This window comes from Leptopilina boulardi, unplaced genomic scaffold (genome assembly GCF_019393585.1).
Source record: "Leptopilina boulardi isolate dan_hultmark-lab unplaced genomic scaffold, ZJU_Lbou_2.1 LbouV2_216, whole genome shotgun sequence".
Taxonomy (NCBI): domain Eukaryota; kingdom Metazoa; phylum Arthropoda; class Insecta; order Hymenoptera; family Figitidae; genus Leptopilina; species Leptopilina boulardi.
Window position 1 is genome coordinate 328,264 of NW_026137770.1, and position 21,984 is coordinate 350,247.

The window sequence follows — 21,984 nt, forward strand, 5'->3', positions numbered from 1 at the left end:
ATTAAAAGTAGTAGTACGGATACAATGAATAAAAAAACCGCTTTATTTTATTTAAAATTTAATTTTTTATTTCTTTATACATTTTGCTATAGTTTAATTAATTTTTTTAAATTTTTAACATAATATTTTAATACTTTTAACTTGAATATATATATATATATATATATATATATATGTACTACATAATTTAACAAAAGTAGATAATATGATATTCGCACAAAAAGCTATAATGTTACTTCTTCTATAGGCACTTTTACTTTCTTTAATCCAAGGTCTCTAAAATAGAAGCATCTTAAAAATAAAATAAAAATGTAACTGAAACTACTTTCTCCATGTAATTGATATATGAAAGCACTTCTGAATTACGTCAAGTACAAATTTTAACACTAAAACTAGTTAAAAAGTAATTTAATCCTAATAACTTTTCTTACAAATATAAAAATATTATTACCGGATATTTATACACATATATATAGCTAAGTTTAATTACTATACTTTGTATTCATTGTATTTTTGTCTTTGGCAATAAGCATCTTTATTCCATCAATAATATAGTACTTTCACTCTAAAGTCAATCATCAACGAATTTATAGCAAAAAATTTTTTAGGGTAGTTTTTAAAGGTGTTTGGTTAAAAATTTTATATTAGAAATCTAAATAACTGAATAGAGAGAGTTGACATAAAATATATAGACGAAAAAAATAAAACGTTTTAAAATCCTTCCTGTTCGAATACATTATTTTATTGCGCTTAAAAGTTACAGAGATGATATTATGCAATTTAATATTTACTTTTTATGATGTTTATGAACAATTGTTTTATATACGGGAATTTTAATTGGAAAAGGCTTTTCCACTGGGACAGGTACTGATTTTATAATTGTAAATGGTACCGGCTTTTCCACTTTGTATGGAATAATTTTTTCCACTTTTACTGGAACTTTGTTCTCCACTTTTTTCACCTCGTGTTTGATGACCTTAAAAATTTATTTTTATTTAGTAAAATAAATCATTTTCATTTAAATTAATTGAAAAATTAATATCAAAATTTTTTTAAATTTCTAAAATATCTTACCTCGTAAGGAACGGGTTTTGATACAAAAATAGGCACTGGATATGGTTGAGGAATTGATTGTATTTCTGGTTGAGGAACTTTAAATTCAACTTGCTTGACTATTGGAACGCCTTCAAAATAAAAATTATATTTATTAATAAAAAAAAATGTATTTTTCTTATAAAAATAGTTTTTTTTTTATTAATCTTGCATTTTATCATTTCAAATATTTCTTCTAAACTAACAAGAAGGAAAGTAATTTTATTCTTCTTTATAAATTTTTGAGAAATTGTAAAAAAGAAAATTTTTTTTTTTTACCAATTTCCTTGACTACAGGTATTACGTGTTGACCATGGTGACCAATAGAGATACTTGAATCCCAACCATTGCTATTAAAACCCAGACTGTCGTGTCCTGATCCTTTCGAAAAATTACATTACTTTTTTCCCACGTTTAAATATAAGAAAAAAAAATTACATTTGGTGAAAAAAAATTTTAAAACGAGAGCAAACCTAGAGTTATTGCTGGTAATTCATGATCAAGGCCATCTAATGAAATTTCTCCTAAGGTCAAACCACTTCCATGTCCATTTAACTGCCATTCTGAACCCCAACAAGTACTAGTAACAGCAGCAATTATTAGTATCTAAAAGAAAATAGTTTCACTTTTAAAAAAATAGTTTTTTTCTCATTCAGTTATAATTATAATAAAAATTTAATAATTAATTTTCATAGAAATTAAAAAATAAATTTTTTCATTTTAATTAGTTTTCAAAATATTTTATCAAAAAGAAATTAATTAATTTTAATCAGGTATATATTAATCAGTTGATTTATTATTAGAAAAAAAATTTTTTAGGTTAAAATTAAAAAATAAATTAAAAAAATTGTTTTATAAATAACACACTATTTTACTCATCATAATTTTGACAATGTCAACGAATGGCAAATATACTGAAATGTTTCAGTAATTTTCCAGCTTCTGTGTTTATATACCTAAGACAAATCCTATAAATATATTTTACCCTCCCTTCCTACTAGAATACATAAAACAGAGAGTTTGAAACCTTCACTAATTTTTGTGTCGCCTTATTATTTTATTATACACTCTTTTCATGCTTGGCATATAATAATAAAATACTTATGTAATTTCATCAAAATAATATTTCCGCCTTTTCCTTTATTCTTCGTCTATAAACGCGTTTTCGTATTAATTTTTCGAATGATGGAAGAAAATTCACACATACACAAACATATATATATATATATATATATATATATATATATATATATATATATATATATATATATATATATATATGTTTATTTGCATAAATATGAATTGTATTTTTGACGAATTGATAATAGTTTATATATGTAAAATGATGAAATAATATTGTGTAATGAAGACGAAATTACGAAAATTGAGATTTCGATATTCACCACTGGGATAATAATAATAATATTAATGATACTAAAAAAGTGAAATTGAGTTAGATTTTCAATTAAGAACTTGATAAAAATTCTAATACACAATCTTTGATAATTTGATTTGCTAGGGTAAACAAGATCAAATCAAAATCTAAAATATTTAATTTTATGTACATGCTGAAATTGTATTATGTATAGAATCGTTTCGTAAATAACTCTTGCTCATTTTAATCAATAAATAAAGAGCGGAAGTAGCAAATTAGTAAAGGAAGTATATATTTATTAAAAAAAAGAACAGCCAAGATGTTTTTTATGAAAAAATTAAAACAGCTTTCTATTATAATTATTTATATGAAGATTTGTTTTTGTTACTTTTTGTTGTGTAACTCCGTTCATTTTTACATTTGTTGATTTTTTAAAATAATAATTAACATTTTTTAAAAATTAATAAAATTCCCTTAAAACTTGTTACTTGGAAGTATTTAAGATTTCTGATTATCCTAATCAGAGATTTCGAAAATACTCGGAGAAAAATACGAATTTTTTGTTGTCAGTTTTGTTCAGTTTGCAATTCCATAATACAGTTGCAGAAGCAACTTTATCGATTTGCTGCTGGAACAATCCGAATTTGTTCAACTGACAGGTTTATTGTTCCATGTCACGTGGTCATCTTAAATTCTCGCAAACTGGCGTGCAGATCGTCGCGTCGTTTGCTTTTGGCACATGTGCACTTTTGCTTTTATTATTAGTTTTTTTTTTAAATGACAAAGTGCTGTTAAATAATGAATCCAGTTAAAGTGAGAAATCTATTGCAAGTGTAGTGAATGGACGAAGAGACAATTTCATTGTTTATCGGTAAATTATACTCGGTTACTATTGAACATAACCTCACCTTCAAAAATGCAAAATGTATATTAAATATTATTTAACAACAAATTTAAAATAATTTGTAGTTTCTGGCCAAAGAATTTGATTCAGAAGCTGAATGTTCCACAGATTTTAATGCAAATGAAACTGGTGATATGACCTACGGAAATCTGCTATCGATTATTTTAGAAGGCTAAAAAACTGAACAAATTGTATTAGACGGATCAAAGCTTTGTTAATACAACAAATTGTATTGTCGATTTAACAATTTAGTTTTGTTATTTCAACTGTTCCATAACAATTTTCTTTGTTCATCAAACAATTCTGTTTGTTCACCGAATAATCCGAATAGTTTTAATAACAATCCCATTTTAACAATTTTTTTTGTCCCGAAAACAAATAGAACTGCTGGTTCTATATTGACAATCTGGAATTGTTGTGTGGACTTAATTTTTAGTAACCACAACAATTCTTTTTTCTCCATGTATCTGAGTAACGAGTTTTATGCTAATTTGATAAATTAAAAACAATTTTCCCCAAATCTAATTTTTGAAATACTGACATCGAATTCGTAAATAGCAACTCCAAAAATGTCTTAGAAACAAATTTCAATATGAATTTAATGATATAAAATTTCGTCCGCCATCTTGGACCCGCCATTTTGAATTTTTAAAGTCATATTACATTCGCAAGTATTATGCAACATTTTCTGTTAAAAAAATTGATTTTGATCAAACTAATGTTCAAGTTGAATTAAATTATTTTTAAATTTCAAAAAATTAATAAATTTTGATAATGCTATAGATGTATGTTATTTATAATTATTTTGTACTTCCTGGGAAAACATACAAATATAGATACAACAAATATATATATTTAAATTGGAAGTATAATTATTTGTGAATTTAAACAAATAGGTTTCATATTCTGATTTGTTTCACTATTTGTTGAAACTTAAGAATATGATTAGACACGATTTTCAACTATACAAAATTCTTTAATAATTTGACTTTCCATATGAGATGCATGAAAACGAAAAAGAAACAGTGAAAGGTGAACTACAAAAAGATGATCTTATTTCAAATATAGTTTCTGCAAATATTAATATGTCAAAATACGAAAATACATGTTTCAGTATATTCATAAGAAAGGCTCAAATAAAAAAATTAAATAAAATATACAAAAAAAAAACTAAAAATCTATCTCAAAACGTACTTTATGCCCAAGTGAGCATTTCACAAGAAAGATGAAATAGCTCTTCTTATCTTATTATTTTCTTGAGATAATTAAATATCAACGTTTTCTTTGATCTACTAATAATTAATTAATGATTTTGTCTCCGTCTTTTATAAATATATGCTTTCACTAAATAAAGAACATGTTTTTTTTATTGATTTTTATTGTAAAATGTTTAACGATACAAAAATAGAAACTTAACAAATAAAAAAACGCTGATCAACACTATGTACAACAACAACAACAATAATAACAACAACAAAAAACATTGGTGTAAGAGAAGACAAGACAGTTTTTTTTTTCTTGTAAACTTTCTCAAAGTATAGTCAGATATCGGACACATACTTTACTGTACACACGTTTAATTACAAAAAAAAATGCATTTCTCTTATCACCTTTAGTATCGTCTTGGTAACTTTTATGAACAATGGTTTCGTTACAAAAAATCACTTTTACAAAGTATGACGTACAAAAAGAATTAAATGTTTAATGTAAATTATTTTTACGAAAAAATTTGATTTCATTTTTAGAGAGGACATCAAAATTTTCACCTAAAAATTTACATCAATTTTAGTGTTTTTATAATTATCATTAAAAAAAATTCATTTTTCTTTTTGTATTTTTAGTGACTGTGAACGTGACTATGGCCCTTGGCATGATGATAAATAGTTTTGTAAATGGGAATTTTGATTGGATAAGGTTTCACAAGTGGTACAGGAATATGTTTTTCAATTGTTATTGGTACAGGTTTCTCAACAGGAACAGGGATATGTTTTTCTACAGGATATGGAACTTTTTTCTCCACAGGTACAGCTATAGTTTTTATAATTTGAATGGGAACTGGCCTCGCAACAGGAACTGCAACTGGATAAGGTTGATTAACACCAACTGCCACTGGATGAGGAACATTGATCTTCACTGGCTGAGGAACTGGTATTCCTGTTGAAAATTAATTACTCATTTATTATTTTTACATTATATTATTGTTGTGGGATGTTTTTCAAAAATTTGTGTAAGACTTATTTTAAAATTTTGATTTTTAAATTCACATTCATTCATTCATAATTTAACTTTTAGAAGGAAAATAATTTTAAAAATTCAAATTATTCTATTTTGTTTTTTTTTCCCAATTTTTCAGATTTTTATTTATATTTAAAATTAAATATATATGAAAAAATAAAAATGATTTTTTCAACTTACCAATATCTTTATAAACAGGAATGGCAATTGGTTTTGTCACCTCAACATGTTCAGACACAGGAACACTGTGAACATAATTATTCCCATGATCTTCGAATCCATGAGAAGAATCATCATTTCCTCCATGATAATTGCCAAAATCAGAATATGAAGAATAATCCTGTTGTCCTTCATAACCACTTGGTTCCACATGTACTCCAGTATTGTCACCAGAAAGATAGTGCGCTTCTGTTCCTGTTACATCACCACCACCATAATCTCCATTTTCAGTAGCAGCCGCATAACTATCGGATCTTTCAATTTTTTGATAATTATTGAAAAATGGTAGATAATATCTTCCCGCAAATTCAGTTATTGTAATTGGATACGCTGCTGCCAAACTCAGACAGCAGAGAAAAATCTATAATAATCAAAAAAACAATTATTATTTTTCAATTTGTAAATTTGAATTGAAATAGATAATTTAAATTCTATAATTGAAATAAATTTTAAAATTAATTAATTTTATTCTAAGTTGGTTCTTATGTATAAAAATCCAAACTGTTTTTTTTTTTTTTATAAATAATACCTGACTAAACTTATTTATTTCGTTTCACTTATTTTTGAGATTTCTAATTTTTATTGTTTCACGAATTAATTTATTTGTACACTGGAAAAAAAATAGTATTTAATCAAGAAAATCCATTTAATTATCTGTATTTGATTCAATATTTTCTTGATGCAAGGAAATTTAACTAGTTTAAAAAAATAATTTTCAGTTAAAAAAAATATTGGAACAAATAGGGACAAGTAAATGATTTTCTTGAGTCAATGATAATTTTTTTTCAGTGTAGTATAAACGGGTTTATAAAAGAGAAAAATAAAAAAGCCCATTATTAATTGAGACATTAAATTATAAATTTTATCACTTTAAATGTATTTGTTGTATTTTTTGTCACAAAAATAATATTGTGAATCTTTTTATTATTTACTCACAAATTTTATCATGATTATAATCACGTGTCAATGGAAATGGGCAAAGGAAGTCTTGTTACTGAGAGATGTCTTCAGGGACTGATATATCTTTGAGCATTTCTCATCTTAATATAGTAGGAAACCTTTCACTGTCGACGACCTGATATTATTGAACGAGATCTTCCCTCGGAAATTCTCCTTTGAGCAGCGCGCGCTATACTATTCTCTTTGGTGCAATTGTTTCTCCAGCAAAAGGAAGTGACCATGGCATTACTATAACTATCTCTCTATATTTCAACGCAAAAAAAACGGTAAAGTGATATACATTAGTTTTAAATTTATCATTATTATTATACTTTATTATTTTGCTATTCTGCGCACAAAAGCAATATTATTTTATTTGACCAAAAAATTTTCAAATGTTTCAATTTTTAAATGTTTTGTTAATTTAAGAAAGTTGATTCTTTATAAAGTATTTATAACGATGTTAAAACTTTTTTTTTTGTATATATTTTTCTTCGACATTTAGAGTTTTATTGAAATAATTATAAACTTTAGGATTAAAAAAAAATAAGTCTTCACGAGTGATTGCACTACTTTTAAGTGGAATGTATGTTGTTATTATTAAACGAAACATTTATCACTCTTTTACGCCATAAATGTAAATAAAAATAAATTTATATAGTGTTTCCTATTAATAAAGTTTCGCGTTTATTCGTTTAATAGTGTAATTTTAACTTTGCAAGAGGAATTTAGGTCTTTTATGTTTTATTCCGAGACATTTGAAAATTTGTTTCTGTGTCAATCAATTTTTATCCAAATCTAAATTTCTACGTAACTCAAAAAAAAAATTTTTTTTCGTATAATTATGAATCAATTCGTTTCATTATGAAGCTGAATTTTAATTCTTTTCAACTGTGTTTTCTTTCTGAATCAATTAGTTTCATTATGAAGCTGAATTTGAATTCTTTTTAAATGTTTTCTCCTTCTGAATCAACTTGTTTCCCCCGTAAAAAATATCCCCGTGGAAATTCTCGAGGATTTCCTCGTGTCAAATTTGGACGGAATTCCTCGAGGATTTCCACGAGGATTTTGTACTCTAATTTTTTGTGTCTGTATTTCAAAAATCCGCAAGGAATTCCTCGAGGATTTTGAACTTTTAATTAATTTCCCTGCACCTATAAATTCACGAGGATTTTTATCTTAAAAATGTCTTATCTGTGTTTCACTGTCGTCAAAAAAATCCATAATGATTTTAACTTAAAGTTAAATATTTTTATTTCCTGATCGTTGAAAATATCCACGAGGACTTTTCAGTAAATATTTTTTGTCGGCATTTAATTACAAATTTCCTCGAGGTTTTCGAACTTTGAAATTCAATTTTTTCTCTTTGTACAAATCCTCGTGGATTCCTTGCGGATTTTTGAAATACAGACAAAAAAAATTATAGTACAAAATCCACGTGGAATCTGTGAAGATTTTTAATAACAGACGAAAAAATTAAAGTACAAAATCCTCGTGGATTCCTTGCGGATTTTTAAAATACAGACAAAAAAATTAGAGTACAAAATCCTCGTGGAAATCCTCGAGGAATTCCGTCCAAATTTGACACGAGGAAATCCTCGAGGATTTCCACGCCTTCCGAAATTAAATTCTAATTCTTTTAAATTCTGAATTAATCCTATTGTCTTGAAAACCAATTGATTCGAAATAAAATTTCGTAATTTAAAAGGATTAAAATTAGCTTCGGATTGATTCAAAATGAAATTTCAGAATTCAAAAGGATTAAAATTAAGTTTTGAAATAATACGACTTGATTCGAAATGGTCCAAAAAGAATTTTTTATTGTGTTACATAGAAATTAGATTCAGATTTTGAAACTTTTGTTAAATAATCAGTAATTTCAGGAATGAAAAAAATATTAAACTTATTTTAGATAAACGTAAATGAAATCATTAAAATTAGAAAAGTTATCATATAATTTGTGTTAATTTTCATTTCATTTCAAAATATTTAAAAAATAAATCTTGTAATAGAGTACAAATTGTTTCAAACATGTATGTGACCTATCTATAATATAAATATGAGACTCTCGATTTTTATAATCATTATTCAAGTTCACTAGACTAGCTCATCCAGTTGTGAAGAGAGCATAACGAATACTTGTAATGTCCAACTGTGCATGAACTTCATTAACTTTAATTAATCATCATTTTATCTTTTTAACATAAATGACCATTTAATGTTAATATTGTGTATGTATATAATAATAAATTTACAAGAAAGTGGACAATTTAATGTTTAAACTCATCTAAAGAAATGGAATTAAAGTTCTACCCTCACAACAAAAGGATATTCAGGATATCCTTGGGACGTCCTGGGGATATCGATTTGTTTTCGGCGGTTTGGATATCCCTGGGATATCTTAGAGATGTCCATGGATATCCAGAGGATATCTTAGGGATATCCGAATCGCCAAAAGCAAATGGATATCCCCAGGACGTCCCAGGGATATCCTGAATATCCTTGTGTTGTGAGGGTACTTTTGTAATTACATTTATTAATATATGTGACGCGCTCTAAAGAAAGGATCCTCTAAGAAAAAGCAAAAAATTATAGGTTGTGTTTATGACATAGTTTTATATTGATTAAAAGTTCCTTTTCAATTATGTAAAATCAAAATTAGTTTTTTTATTGAATATTTTGAATGTAATGCAGACGGTTGATATCGAGAATTAATTTTGTTTGTGTATTTTCACTCCCTACTATCATAATGTCACGTCACCGTAACGTACTAAACATTGCAGCTGCATTTGTGTAACAAAGCTCCCCTTTTTTCATAACCAATGACGTGCTCCCGTTTGTAGTCTGAGTTCCTAACAAATTCCGTATTTCTAAAAATTTATTACCTAATGGAGTATCCCTTTTTCTTTTCACACTTTGAACAAAAGAAATATATTATGTTAATCCTTAGATTGTGACCAAATATAGATAAGATTAGATTCTAAATGATTGGGGAGCATACTTCCTCCTACACCAATTATGTGTTTTTCTCCAAATAATATTTATCTAACCACTGTTTGTAAATTGTTCAACTGAGAGAGTTATTTCTCATGATGTTCATTTTATCACCTCGGTTATTGTTACTTCAAAGAGAAGTCACCCTAATTTAATCAGGTAATGTCTTTTATCGGTAGGGTGTACGGAGAGAAGAGATTTAGTCTATTCTACTAAACACGTTTAGTCCAAATTCTACTAAACAGCGTAGTCAGAGGGACTACTATAGTTCTGTCACACAAAAAAATTTACCGACAGAATAAAAATGCACAAATCTGATTGGTTGTCCACATTTAACCAGATTGCGGACAACCAATCAGATTTCTACATTTCGTTTCTGTCGGTAAATTTTTTTCTATCGATAATCGTGTAAATTTTTTTACTAAACAGTATCGTTCATTTAACTTAATGTTTAGTCCGTCCAAAATGAACGATACTGTTTAGTAGATTTCACTGAGATAGTAGTAAGATCTACTACGCCCTTCTCTCCATGTGTAAAAAAGCAACCCACTATAATAAAATTTTATCTATTCTCTTTGTGAAAATTCTGTATAAAAGGACCACATTTGCCAGGAGAGTTCAGTTCAGATTTTGGTACCAGCATGTCAACTTCATATACGAAATCTTGTAGAAATACTATCACTCTGCTAAATTTTATACTCAAGTTGAACTTAAAAAATCTCTTTGTCAAGTGATAAAAGTTTCTACGTCAAGAAGAACTCATCCAAGTATTTAAGCCTTTAACTTTCCCATAATATTTGTAAATCATCTCTTCTTTCTTTTCTAGAAGAAATTAATTATTTGAATTTTTATCACGGTCAACTGAACTCCGAACCTGTGGTCATACCAAGGCCCGTCAACCTTTCTGTGAGCTCTTAAGCGATATCTGGTACCAGCCGTTCCTTTCAATATTTAAGGACACAGCAGTGGTCCTTTTTCATACATCTTACATCTAAATTTAAGATAAGTCGTCATACTTTTAATCACGAAGTAGTATAAAGAGACCCCACTGCTATATTTAGCCCACGAAAAGATGAAGCTATGATTTCCCCGTTTCTCTTACAATTAAGGGAGGTGTCGAACCTATCGGAAAAGTTGGGAACTAGTTACCCACACTGACACAAAATGTGTACATACAGTTACTAACACATAGAACTTTCGCAAAATGGCTACCGTGACATAACCTGCATATACTGATTGTTTTTATATCGCTTCGTTTTTTTCTGGTTTTTGTAAATAATTAAAAAAAAAAAAGGAAATATGATTAGCTGTTCTATTAAAGATTGCAAAACAAATTGTGTTAAAGGCAATACAAAATATAAATCTATTTACAAAACTTTTTTCAATGAAATCCAAATAATAATGATGAGTTTCATTTTAAATATAAATTTTATTAAAGTATATTTTTATCACAACCATAATTAAAATAAAATTTAAACAGCTTAATAATTTATATTCACTTGCAGTTACTAATTTTACCTCGATACTGTGTTTTTACACAACATAAATAATTATATCATGTTTCTGTCCATGGAGATTCTCCATGTTTACATTACTCATGTCAATTTTAGCAGACGAAATTTCGGAGGTATCAAATTTTCCCGTTAGGGTTCAACACCTCCGTTAATTGTAAGAGAACCGGGGAAAACGGCTGCAGCTTTCCCAGACAGTGGGGTCTCCTTATATTTCTTCGTGCTTTTAATGTAAATCCTTCCTAACTCCTTATAAAAATTTGTAGTAACCTTTACATTCCTTGTTGCAGTGGAATGCTGACTTCCTTTATTTTCAAGAATGGTTGCTTCAGGATTCTGTCTCTCAAAGATCAATTTTATAACTCTAAATATTTGTCTAAATAAACTTGTAACCTTTTAAGGTTATGTGATTGTTATGTTTTCACATGTAAATATTAATATTCTCCGCAGGTTTTCTCGCAAAATATTTAATAGATTAAGCTAAAATTTCGTAAAGAATTAAAAAATAGTACAAGGATTTGTTGTCATGTGCTATATTATATTAATATTTTATAAAAAAATGTATTCTTTACAAATTCCATACTTGCGAAATTGATCAAAATCGTAATTCAATTTTCATCAAATATGCAACTTTTTATAAAATATTAATATAATCTAGCACATGACAACGAATCCTTACACTATTTTTGTGCTCCACACAAAATTTTAGCTTAAACTATCAAGGTGAGAAAACTTGCGAAAAATATTCAGTAGAATTGTTCAAAAAAATTTTAGTGTGGAATATTTAAGGAAATGTCATTTTAATTACTTTTGTAATGGAAAATTATATTTCTTTTATTAAGAAAGTATAAATTATTGTAATAAAAAAAACAATACAATAACTTAAATTAAAATTAGTTAATAAATAATAAAAATTTCATACTAAAATTATACAATTTAAATAAATAATTACATATAATAATCAAAGTCGATTAGAATGTAATTTATACAATTATTATGGAAATAAACAATATTTGGTATAAGAACAAGAACAACAGAAAATACAATTACGAGTTCTGTGTCAACATTTTGATTTTTACATTTGCATAAATAAACAAAACATGTAATAATTAAACACTAAAAATGACTGTTTAAACTTCATTTTTTTGCAAACAGTAAAATTAAAAATCTTGAAATTTCAACGAATTCTTAGCCCCAATGATGACCATGACCTCTGTGCCGATGATAAATATGTTTATAAACTGGAACATGAATTGGATATGGTTTTTCCACCGGTACTGGAATATTTTTTTCAATTGTATATGGAATATGTTTTTCGACTGGATAGGGGACAATTTTTTCCACTGGAAATGGAACCTTCTTTTCAACGGGAACTGCTATAGTTCTTATCACTGGTACTGGAACCGGTTGAGAAACTGGTACATGAATGGGATAAGGTTGAGTTACACTAACAGCGACTGGATGTGGAACTTGTACTCCTACAGGTTGTGGAACTGGAACACCTACAATTTGATAAAAATCAAAATTTATGTAACTATATAGATGATTCTATGGAAACAGAATATTTTTATATTCGCAAAAGTAATTAATTTTTTTGTAACATTGTTTTGTAATACATACCAACGTTCTTGAAAACAGGAACAGTCACAGGTTTAGTAACTTCAATATGCTGATGGCTAATAGGTGCAGCTTGAGTATAATGATTTGGAAGTTGATTAAAATTACCAGCTACTGCAGATGAATATGTTTTACTAGCAGATGATAAAAGAGGAGAACCATAACTATTGGTACCACTGTATGATGCGTCTGATGAAGCATAAGAAGAACCGTAGTTGTTGCTATCACTTAGAGACGTTTCAGACGAGACAGGAGATTCATAACTGTTGGTACCACTGTATGATGATGAACCATAACTGCTGGTACCATCTCCTCCTGAAATAGAAGAATCGTCATAATTTATTCAAAGTAAGAAAATGTTTTACTAGTATTAAATAATTACCTGAAGAAATAGAAGAACCATAATTGTTAGCAGCACTACTTTCCGATGGAATTGAAGAACCATAGCCACTTCCTGATAAAATTGGAGAACTGTAGCTGCTGGTACTACTTGCGGACGAAATAGGAGATCCATAGTTTACGGTACCACTTCCTGAGGAAATAGAAGATCCATAACTATTTGTACCACTACCGGATGATATTGAAGATCCATAATTTTTTGTACCACTTTCCGACAAAATTGCAGTTCCATAATTATTGCTACCGGATGAAGATGAAGAACCATAACTATTGGTACCACTTTCCGAAATGGAAGATTTATAACTATTGATACCACTTCCCGTTGCAGGAGAGGAACCATAACCCCCACTTTCAGATGAAGACGCAGAATTGTAACTACTGGTATCATGTGGTATTGTATTTGATAAAATTGACGAACCATGATCATTAGTGCCTCTAAAAGATGAAACAGGAATGTAGTTTTTGTTGCTTTCAGATGGTCTAACGATTGTTACTGTAGGATTGTAGCCTTTGTACGATCCATAGGATCCAGATTTTAATTCAGAAGCTTTAATAGCACTCTTGACGGTACCCTTTGGTCCAAGTGTTATAACAGTTGGATTGTACATATTCATAGCGCCGTATGTTGTATATGATGGTCCACCTCTTTTTGAACTACTTTCTTGTTTAATCAGATGTCCTTTAACATTACTATTTTTCATTGCTCTAATCATAATTGGAGCTGGAATAATATTAGAATGTGTTGCACTTCCCATAATGTCAATTCTACTCCTAACTGTTGAGCCAAAACTTTTTATGTTATTTTGACGTATGTCTTTTCCTGGCACTATGCTAAAAAAACAAAACAGCTTTGTTAAAAAATTTAAGAAGATAATTTTTCTTTAAAAAAAATGAAATGTAGAAAAAAGGCTAAAAGAATAAAAAGAGTATAAAGAAATATGAATTCTTACCCTCTCCATGTAAAAAACTGACTGTCAGTCATGTAATCAGCCAATGTTGTTCGAAAAACGAATGATCCAATAATTAACTAGAAATAAAGTAATCAATTTTCCAAACACTAAAATGAAATATATTATTAATTTTCATCAAGATGTGTAATAATCACTGTTCTACCAGATTAGAACAAAATTTTTAAAAAAATCAAAAAATTTTGCTGTTTAATATAGAAATAATAGATTTCAATGATTTAAAGCATTTAAAAAAATTATTAAATTTCTAATTTATCTCCAATAGAGTAATAAAAAAATCATAAAACTTTCAATAAAATAATACGACAAAAAAAAACTTATAATCTTAAAAAAAATGAGAGACATAAATTTTATTTTATCCTTAAAAAACTTCTCTCATATTGAATCATTAAATTTTAATTACTTTATTATTATATATAATTAATATCGATTACTGTTCAGCGATCTTGACCTTGATGACAATAAACTCTTGCGCAAACTTTCGCGAACCTCGCTTTTTTTCGGACTCTAATCACCATTATCATCATCTCCATTTTACTTACAATTAAAAACATTTTTATTATTATTATTTTTTTATTTGAAAATCTAGAAAATTGAAGTTTAATGGTTGAACAGCTAATCAGGCACTACAAGTGCCACCAATGAGAGCATCGGTTTTTATAGGTAACACTTTCTCCCACTCATATCTGTGATAGATTTACAGCAAGTCAGAAAACCGGACCTGAGAGTATCTTGTGTCCGATTCGCGAATCATCCCAAAAAAATGAATTAAAAAAAAAAATAAATCACATATGTATAATGCGACGCGCAATCGAAATCTGTACATCTAAAGTACCAATGTATATAGTATAGAGGCTACTTGAATGCGATCCAATTTGAGTTCAGTGAACGTCCGGTGAACGCCCATTCAGTTTGTTTTATACTTCCCTAAAGTATTCTTTTTGCATGTTCACATAAATGAAAGTGTTCAATTTTTTTAATCAGGTGCATTTACAATGCAGTGATGCAGCGGAAATTTAAATGTGTATACCCGTCAATTTCATAAACTTTCATGCTTTTTAATATATATATATATATATGCGAGTAAAAAACAAATCGCATTTGAATTTATCGATTTCATCTTTGAGATCTTTATCGAATATTCTTTACTGTATTATAATCAGAAAGATTTTTTTAAAATTTTTGTTTTATATAATGTTCTATCTTGTTTGGTGAAATTAACTTTTCATTTCCGACAGCGCAGTTATTTTTTAAAAAAGGGAAAAGACAATAACCGTTTTATTATTTTTTAACTAAAATATTTTATATCGATTTTCTATTAAATAGAAAATTAAGAAAAACGGAAGTCCATTTTAAAAAATTCTATTAAAACAAAAATTTTGCTAAGGATAAATGTTATGTTAAACGAAAATTCTATGAAACTTTATAAAAGTATATTTAAAGCGTTTTATAAAATTATTTAAATCACTTTTTTTCCAACTTTCAAGTGGTCAGTCGAAATGTAAAATAAAAATAAATAACCTTTAAATTAAGGAACATTGATTTTTTGCAAATTAAAATTTTATTTGTTATTTTAGTTTCATAATTTGTTATTTTAAATGAAGATTTATAAAATGAAATAATATTTATTTATTTATTAATTATATGTATATAAATAATTATAATTTATTGGAAATTACAATACTGGTCAGATTGAGAAAATTCCCATGGCCATGGTCGGGATGTGACCAGGTGTCCAGATCCGAAAACTGGACATGGCCTCGTTCGGTATTTCACTGTTTCATCCAGACGGGGCTCAGGCCAGATCTGGACTCAGTTGGGCCATTTAGTAAGAGATGTCACCATGTTTCCTACTTAACCAGGTGGCGAGTGTCGGTATAAGGCGATAAATCCATCGATCTTTGACTTCCCCGTCCCATCTCTCCTGCCATTTTTCGACGACTGTGCGCCTTGCTTCATAGCGGATGCAGTCCTTATTGGGTCGAACTTCCTCTTCCAAAGAATTCCTCTCTTTGAGAAGAAGTATAATTTTCTTCCTCTCAAGCGCCAAAAGATCTACTGGCGGGACACTTTCAAGGACCTGTACAGCACTCGTAGATACTCTCCAATAAGTAGAGACAATACGTGAAGTAATACAACTCTGTGCGGACACCATCTTATCGCGGATGGTAGAACATCTATTTGTTGATGGGGACACTCGCCATCACTCTTTCGGTCTTTTCCAGGGCTATTTTAATACCTCTGGTTTCCAGCCAGCACTTTGCTAGCCGCAGTGATTCGTTCACCAATATCCCCAGAGCTTCCTCCGTGTCGGCAGCGCAAACGATCAGCGCGTCGTCCGCAAAGCCGACGATCACTGCACCTTCGGGAAGGTCCATTCTCAGGAAATCATCGTTAGATGAATGCAGGTATCTCCCTTGTAAATAACCCACTTGTCGCTAAGATACTTATCCATCATCCGCAACAGGTAAGGCGGTATACTTTTTTTTTATTATCGACTCGATGAGATCTTACCATCTCGCGGAGTTGAATGCGTTCCGTATGTCTATTGCTACCAATACCAAATTGGTAATCGGATAGACTATTCTCTCCGATCAAGTGAAATTGCATTCTTTGCAGAACCATGTCCTCTAGAAATTTGTCCATCGTATCCAACAGACATATAGGCCTGTAGGATGAGTATTTATCTAGAGATTTGTCACTCTTTCTTAGGAGAACTAGCCTTTGCCTCTTCCAGTCTGGAAAGAACTCTCCTCTTTCTAGGCAGCGATTGAAGATAACTAGCAAAATCTTGGGGGAAGCATCGATGACCTCTTTTAGAATTTTGTTGCTTATCCCATTAATTCCAGGCGTCTTGCCTATCTTCAATCTACTACCTGCTGTTCCCAATTATTCAAGAGTAAAGAGTACTTCTTCTTTGACTTGGCTTTTATATTAATATTAATACTATTATTATTATTTTTGTTGTTATAATTGTTATTTTTATTGTTTTATGATTGTTGTTGTTTAAATCATGCGTTCTTAAATTTGATAAATTTTCCCCTAGTTTACACATGTTTTTTAAAAGAAAAAATTAAATGTTTAAATATTTTCTTTAAAGGTGAATAATACTCATTAATGAAATTACTTACTTATTATTTTCAAAATTTGAAATTATTCCTTGAAGACGTGGTCCACACAGCGTCTTTAGAGTGAAATTTTTCAATTGATGATTTGATCGTTTTACAATTTTGTATAGCCATATAAAATAATAAACCCAATAAATATACTCTCTTTATGCATTTAGTGAGAGTTTGTGATCTGGTTACATGGAGTATGTAGAAGATAGAGAAGAGACAAACAAAAACGAAATATAAACACTTATTGAAGAAAGTAATATCCTCCACGTCTCTTCGTGAAAGGTGTATACAAGTTATTTGCAAATCTTCTACTTCCCATGTGAATTAATTAGAGTTTAATTAAATACTACATTACTTACTATACACAGCAAGAAAATGAAAGCTCATAAGGTCATTCAGTTGAAAAATATGTATAATAAACGAAGGTCTACAAGTTCAATGACAGGCAATTAGTTGCGTCGATATAATATAATAATATATAGTTGCATACAAAGCAAAACAAAACGAGCTAATACTATGGTTTCATTTGAAATAAAATTTACATAAAAACCACTCTTCATTAAAAGTGTCTATTGTCTAACTGAAATTTAGACTTGTGAGCTAATATATGATAAACAAATAAGAAGAATTATTATCATTTAAACAACATGTGAGGAGAAAACAAATTTCAGTTTACAACTTAGAAATGATTATTATTATTATTATTATTATCTGTCCATTAAATTTTGTTAAAATAAAGAAAATTTTTTGTTCAATTGAGAAAATTGAGATTATAAGTAGGTGAATATTATGAATGATCTTAGATATGGTGGTGAAAGGTTTCCGGACAGTAAATCATTGGATCGACATATATATATATATATATACGAAAGTAATCAAACGATAGATGCAACTACACACGCAATTGGGAGGGGGATTTTTTTAAATTCAAAAGTGAGACTTCTAAACTAACATGTTTTAATAATCAAGATTTATTATGCCACTTAATATAATGTATACGTTATGTTTGAAATACTAATAAATTTATTAGTTATGATTACCGTAATTACAAGATAAGTAAAAGAGATTTGATTTTTAAAAATTTTTACTTTCCAATACCATATAAAATTAATGAATATTTAAATATAATAACAAAAATAATTTTTGATTTATTTTAATATTTATCATATCATATTTATTATTATTAATATTACTATTAATTATTGTATTAACTGTACAATAAATATTGAAACTGAAAGTTATTAAAATATACTCTGATTTGCTTTAATAATAGGATTTGAAATGAAGGTAATGTAATTTTTAATTATGTATAAATTTATATACATATATATATATATATTTACTTATATAATCCTCAAAAACGTTAGAATGAAAAATTCAATTATTTCAGAGAGACTATTTTTAACTTTTATAAAATGAAACATTTTTTGATTGTCTAACAAATTCAACTTGTTCCGGGGAACAGTGTTTTTCATTCAACACCATTCGATTGATATGCAAATTCCAATTTTTTTTACGAATCGATATAAAAGCTCGCTATCAAACTATGTAACGATAGGAAATCATCGTAAAAAGTTACTACCTAACTCGTGACATATAATTTTATCATTCAATAAATCGTAAATCAAAACCAACTCTAAGTAACAGTTGTTGATGATATATATATATATATATATATATATATATATATATGTGTGTTTACACTGTTTTCAATACTTGTAAATATTGACGATATTTTTTTATGTAGGTTTTCGAAATGAAACTACAAAAATAGGTATCAAGAATTTTATCAGAAAAATAATTTTTTTATTGTTAAAATTATGTACGTAAAATGTTTCTGTATAAAATTTTCAAGTATTTCCAATTTACAATATATTATTAAGATAAAATTTTGGAAGGCTTAAGCCGACCCGTATATAAAATTTTTTTAAAAAAATGACAAACAGTAAAGTAAACCTTAATGAAAATGCCCTTAAAAATAACCATCCAATAATGAATCCTACATTCGATTATTAATAATTGCTAATTATGTGATTGGCGATTATATATAATTTGCATAATTGATTATCTGAAAAGGAAAGTTAGCCCCAAGGACGATGAGCTGGTTTTTCAGTAGCTGCATATTGTATAGCATTGGCAATAGCGTTTTCTTTAGCAGCAATTAAATCTCGAGCCTAAAAAATAAAAAAAGTATAGTTAATTTATAAATTAGAATATACTAGAAAGATAGGCTAAGCTTCTGTTAGAGTTAAAACAGAACACTAATTTTGCAATAGATCATCTAAAATTTTACAAAATCAAAATTAGGACGTTGTTTCATTAGCTGAAGGGTTTTGGCTTTCTGATACTTATTTAAAGTTACAGATTAGCAAGAGAAAAATTAATTTTATAGCTAAAGATAAAAAATTGATCTCACCTTGGCTTCTCTTTCACTTGTAGAGATTTGTTTATCTACGTCTTGTTTTCTTAATTCTGCAGCAGTGTCAGCTGCATTACGTTGTATGGCTGCAGCTGCTGCAGCTTCTCTTGCAGCCGCTACTCTTTGTGCTGCAGCTACAGAATCCTTTAAAGTTGCTAATTTTTGTTGAAGAGCTACCAATTGTTTGGCACTTGCTCTCGCCTCAGCTTGAGCATGAGCCGAAATCTCTGCTGATCTTAAACATCAAAATTAATAATTTTTTTAAAATATATATTGTATCACTCTTTACTAATTATTATTTCACCCCTTTTTGGAATAGTTCGAGCTTAATTTTGATGATTACCTGTGAGCTGCTTCACGAGCTGCAGCTTCTCTAGCTATAGCTATTCTTTGTTGTAGAATTGTTGCTTGTTTCACTTCCTCAACTCTATGTTGAGCCACAAGAACATTCTGATTGGCTTCCTTCGCTTGTTGGACAGAACGTAAAATTTCTGGTGAATAAACGATGCTTGGAGTTCCATGATGAGGATCATTTAATGCCTATATTTATTTCATAAAACATTAATATCTATTTTAAATTAAAATTTATTAATGTAACAACTGTATTGTAGTAATATAAAAATACTTGAAGAGCAACGTTGTGTGTAGCTTGAAGTTGTATTTGTCCTAAAGCTAAATCAGAATTCAAAGACGAATCCCAGGCTGATTGTCCAAAAGAGGTTGGATTCCATGCTGAGGTAAAAGCTGGTATAACACCAAAAATATCGTAACCCGTTGGTAAAAATGCCACTCCTCGTTTTTCCTTTTTACTTGATCCTGCTATTGGATTCGAATCCACAACCAATGCCAAGGCGACTAACAAAGTAACCTAAAAAAAAATTTTCTTTTTAATAAATAAAATTTATTGAATAATAAAAGCAAAATAATATTACAAGGATCTTAAAATTTTGAAATATTCAAAATGTCATTTAACCGAACAACATTATTATTTAAAACAAATAAATTTAGCTTTGTGACAAACAAATTTTCATTTCATTCAAATATGTTTTATTTCCTCGTAATGAAAAATTCCTCTGGTTGTAAATTAAAACAAAAAAATAGTCGAAATATCATTTGTTAAAAAGTAGGTAGATAATATTTTTAAAAAAAAAAGTAGGAAACAAAAAATTGAAAAAAATGTGATAAATTCTTATAAATTTTCAACAAAAAAACTTGTTACCAAGAGAAAAGTCTTCATCTTGCTGAATCCTTAGAGACGATACTGATATTGGAATCTAGTCAGCAACTGTTTATATACAGAAGTTGATCATTGAGATAATAATGGTAGAATCAATTAAAACTATTACAATTGTCGACAAATATCCGGATTGTTTGACCAAATTATAGGTCTTGATTCCCTAATGACAATCGCAGGCGAAGCCTCTGACACGGTATACAATCACTACGTGTTCACTTAATTCGTCAATGTTATTGCACTCGAATTAGGATCTTATCTTCAAAGTTCAGGAAATAATTTGACAATAAAATACTTCCGGTATCATGCTGTCTAGAAGGACTGTATAGACGATTTTTTTTTTACTTCTAATCATTTTCCATTGTATAATACCCTATACATGTTGCATAACATAAAACCCTTTTATTAACAATATATATATAATAATCACAGTATTATATATAATATAATTTAGTTTCATAATACAAGGTAATGTAAAAAAATTTTAATAAATAAAATAGTAAACACAATAATTTGTTCTAGATTTGAGAATAATTAAAAAAGAAATTATTCTTCTTTGAAGTTAAAGTGAATTTCAAAATAAATTTTTTTAACTCAATATATTGTAAAATTAAATATAAATATACAGATATTTTTAAATCATAATAACTTATTAAAAATATAAAATAGAGATAGATCAATGATCATTAATATTTTTTTAAGGGGAAGCACTACCTCCAATTTTTGACCCTCATAAATTTAAATTATTAAACTTTGGTTATATTTTTTTTTCTTACATCATTTGGGTCCTAGAAACATACAGGATGGTCAAAAATATAAAAAAATATATAACCTCGTTTAATAATTTAAATTTAAGTGGGCCAAAATTGTGAGTAATGCCTCCCCTTAACTTTTCCAAAATATTGTATAAATAAATAATTATTCGAAATATCATTTAAAAAATTGTTTATCAAGAAATA

General features: G+C 28.2%; 3 protein-coding genes across 3 annotated transcripts; all 3 read right to left on the reverse strand.

Moving 5' to 3' along the window:
- Positions 1-720: 720 nt before the first annotated feature.
- LOC127279506 (mucin-4-like) lies at positions 721-14,877 on the reverse strand. The gene is made up of 12 exons (XM_051301903.1): positions 14,796-14,877; positions 14,236-14,312; positions 13,269-14,116; positions 12,890-13,201; positions 12,461-12,771; positions 5,787-6,186; positions 5,217-5,525; positions 1,960-2,006; positions 1,566-1,698; positions 1,372-1,473; positions 1,075-1,184; positions 721-976 (listed from the first exon to the last, which is right to left on the reverse strand). The coding sequence occupies exons 1-12, from the start codon at positions 14,805-14,807 to the stop codon at positions 788-790; spliced, it is 2,850 nt and encodes a 949-aa protein (XP_051157860.1). The 5' UTR covers positions 14,808-14,877; the 3' UTR covers positions 721-787.
- LOC127279383 (uncharacterized) lies at positions 4,732-6,888 on the reverse strand. The gene is made up of 3 exons (XM_051301705.1): positions 6,762-6,888; positions 5,787-6,186; positions 4,732-5,525 (listed from the first exon to the last, which is right to left on the reverse strand). The coding sequence occupies exons 1-3, from the start codon at positions 6,771-6,773 to the stop codon at positions 5,209-5,211; spliced, it is 729 nt and encodes a 242-aa protein (XP_051157662.1). The 5' UTR covers positions 6,774-6,888; the 3' UTR covers positions 4,732-5,208.
- Positions 14,878-19,143: 4,266 nt separating the features above from the next.
- LOC127279381 (uncharacterized) lies at positions 19,144-21,069 on the reverse strand. The gene is made up of 5 exons (XM_051301702.1): positions 21,011-21,069; positions 20,417-20,659; positions 20,135-20,331; positions 19,789-20,026; positions 19,144-19,546 (listed from the first exon to the last, which is right to left on the reverse strand). The coding sequence occupies exons 1-5, from the start codon at positions 21,026-21,028 to the stop codon at positions 19,454-19,456; spliced, it is 789 nt and encodes a 262-aa protein (XP_051157659.1). The 5' UTR covers positions 21,029-21,069; the 3' UTR covers positions 19,144-19,453.
- Positions 21,070-21,984: the final 915 nt, after the last annotated feature.

Bases quoted from the DNA above. Each gene is read 5' to 3' on its own strand.
- LOC127279506 (XM_051301903.1), bottom strand. The intron at 13,202-13,268 runs GTAATTATTTAA...CTTCTATTTCAG, and splicing joins TGGTTCTTCTATTTCTTCAG to GAGGAGATGGTACCAGCAGT. The intron at 6,187-12,460 runs TAAGAATTCGTT...TGATTATTATAG, and splicing joins GTCATGGTCATCATTGGGGC to ATTTTTCTCTGCTGTCTGAG.
- LOC127279383 (XM_051301705.1), bottom strand. The intron at 5,526-5,786 runs GTAAGTTGAAAA...AATTTTCAACAG, and splicing joins TCCTGTTTATAAAGATATTG to GAATACCAGTTCCTCAGCCA.
- LOC127279381 (XM_051301702.1), bottom strand. The intron at 20,332-20,416 runs GTATTTTTATAT...AAATAAATATAG, and splicing joins CACACAACGTTGCTCTTCAA to GCATTAAATGATCCTCATCA. The intron at 19,547-19,788 runs GTGAGATCAATT...TTTATTTTTTAG, and splicing joins CAAGTGAAAGAGAAGCCAAG to GCTCGAGATTTAATTGCTGC.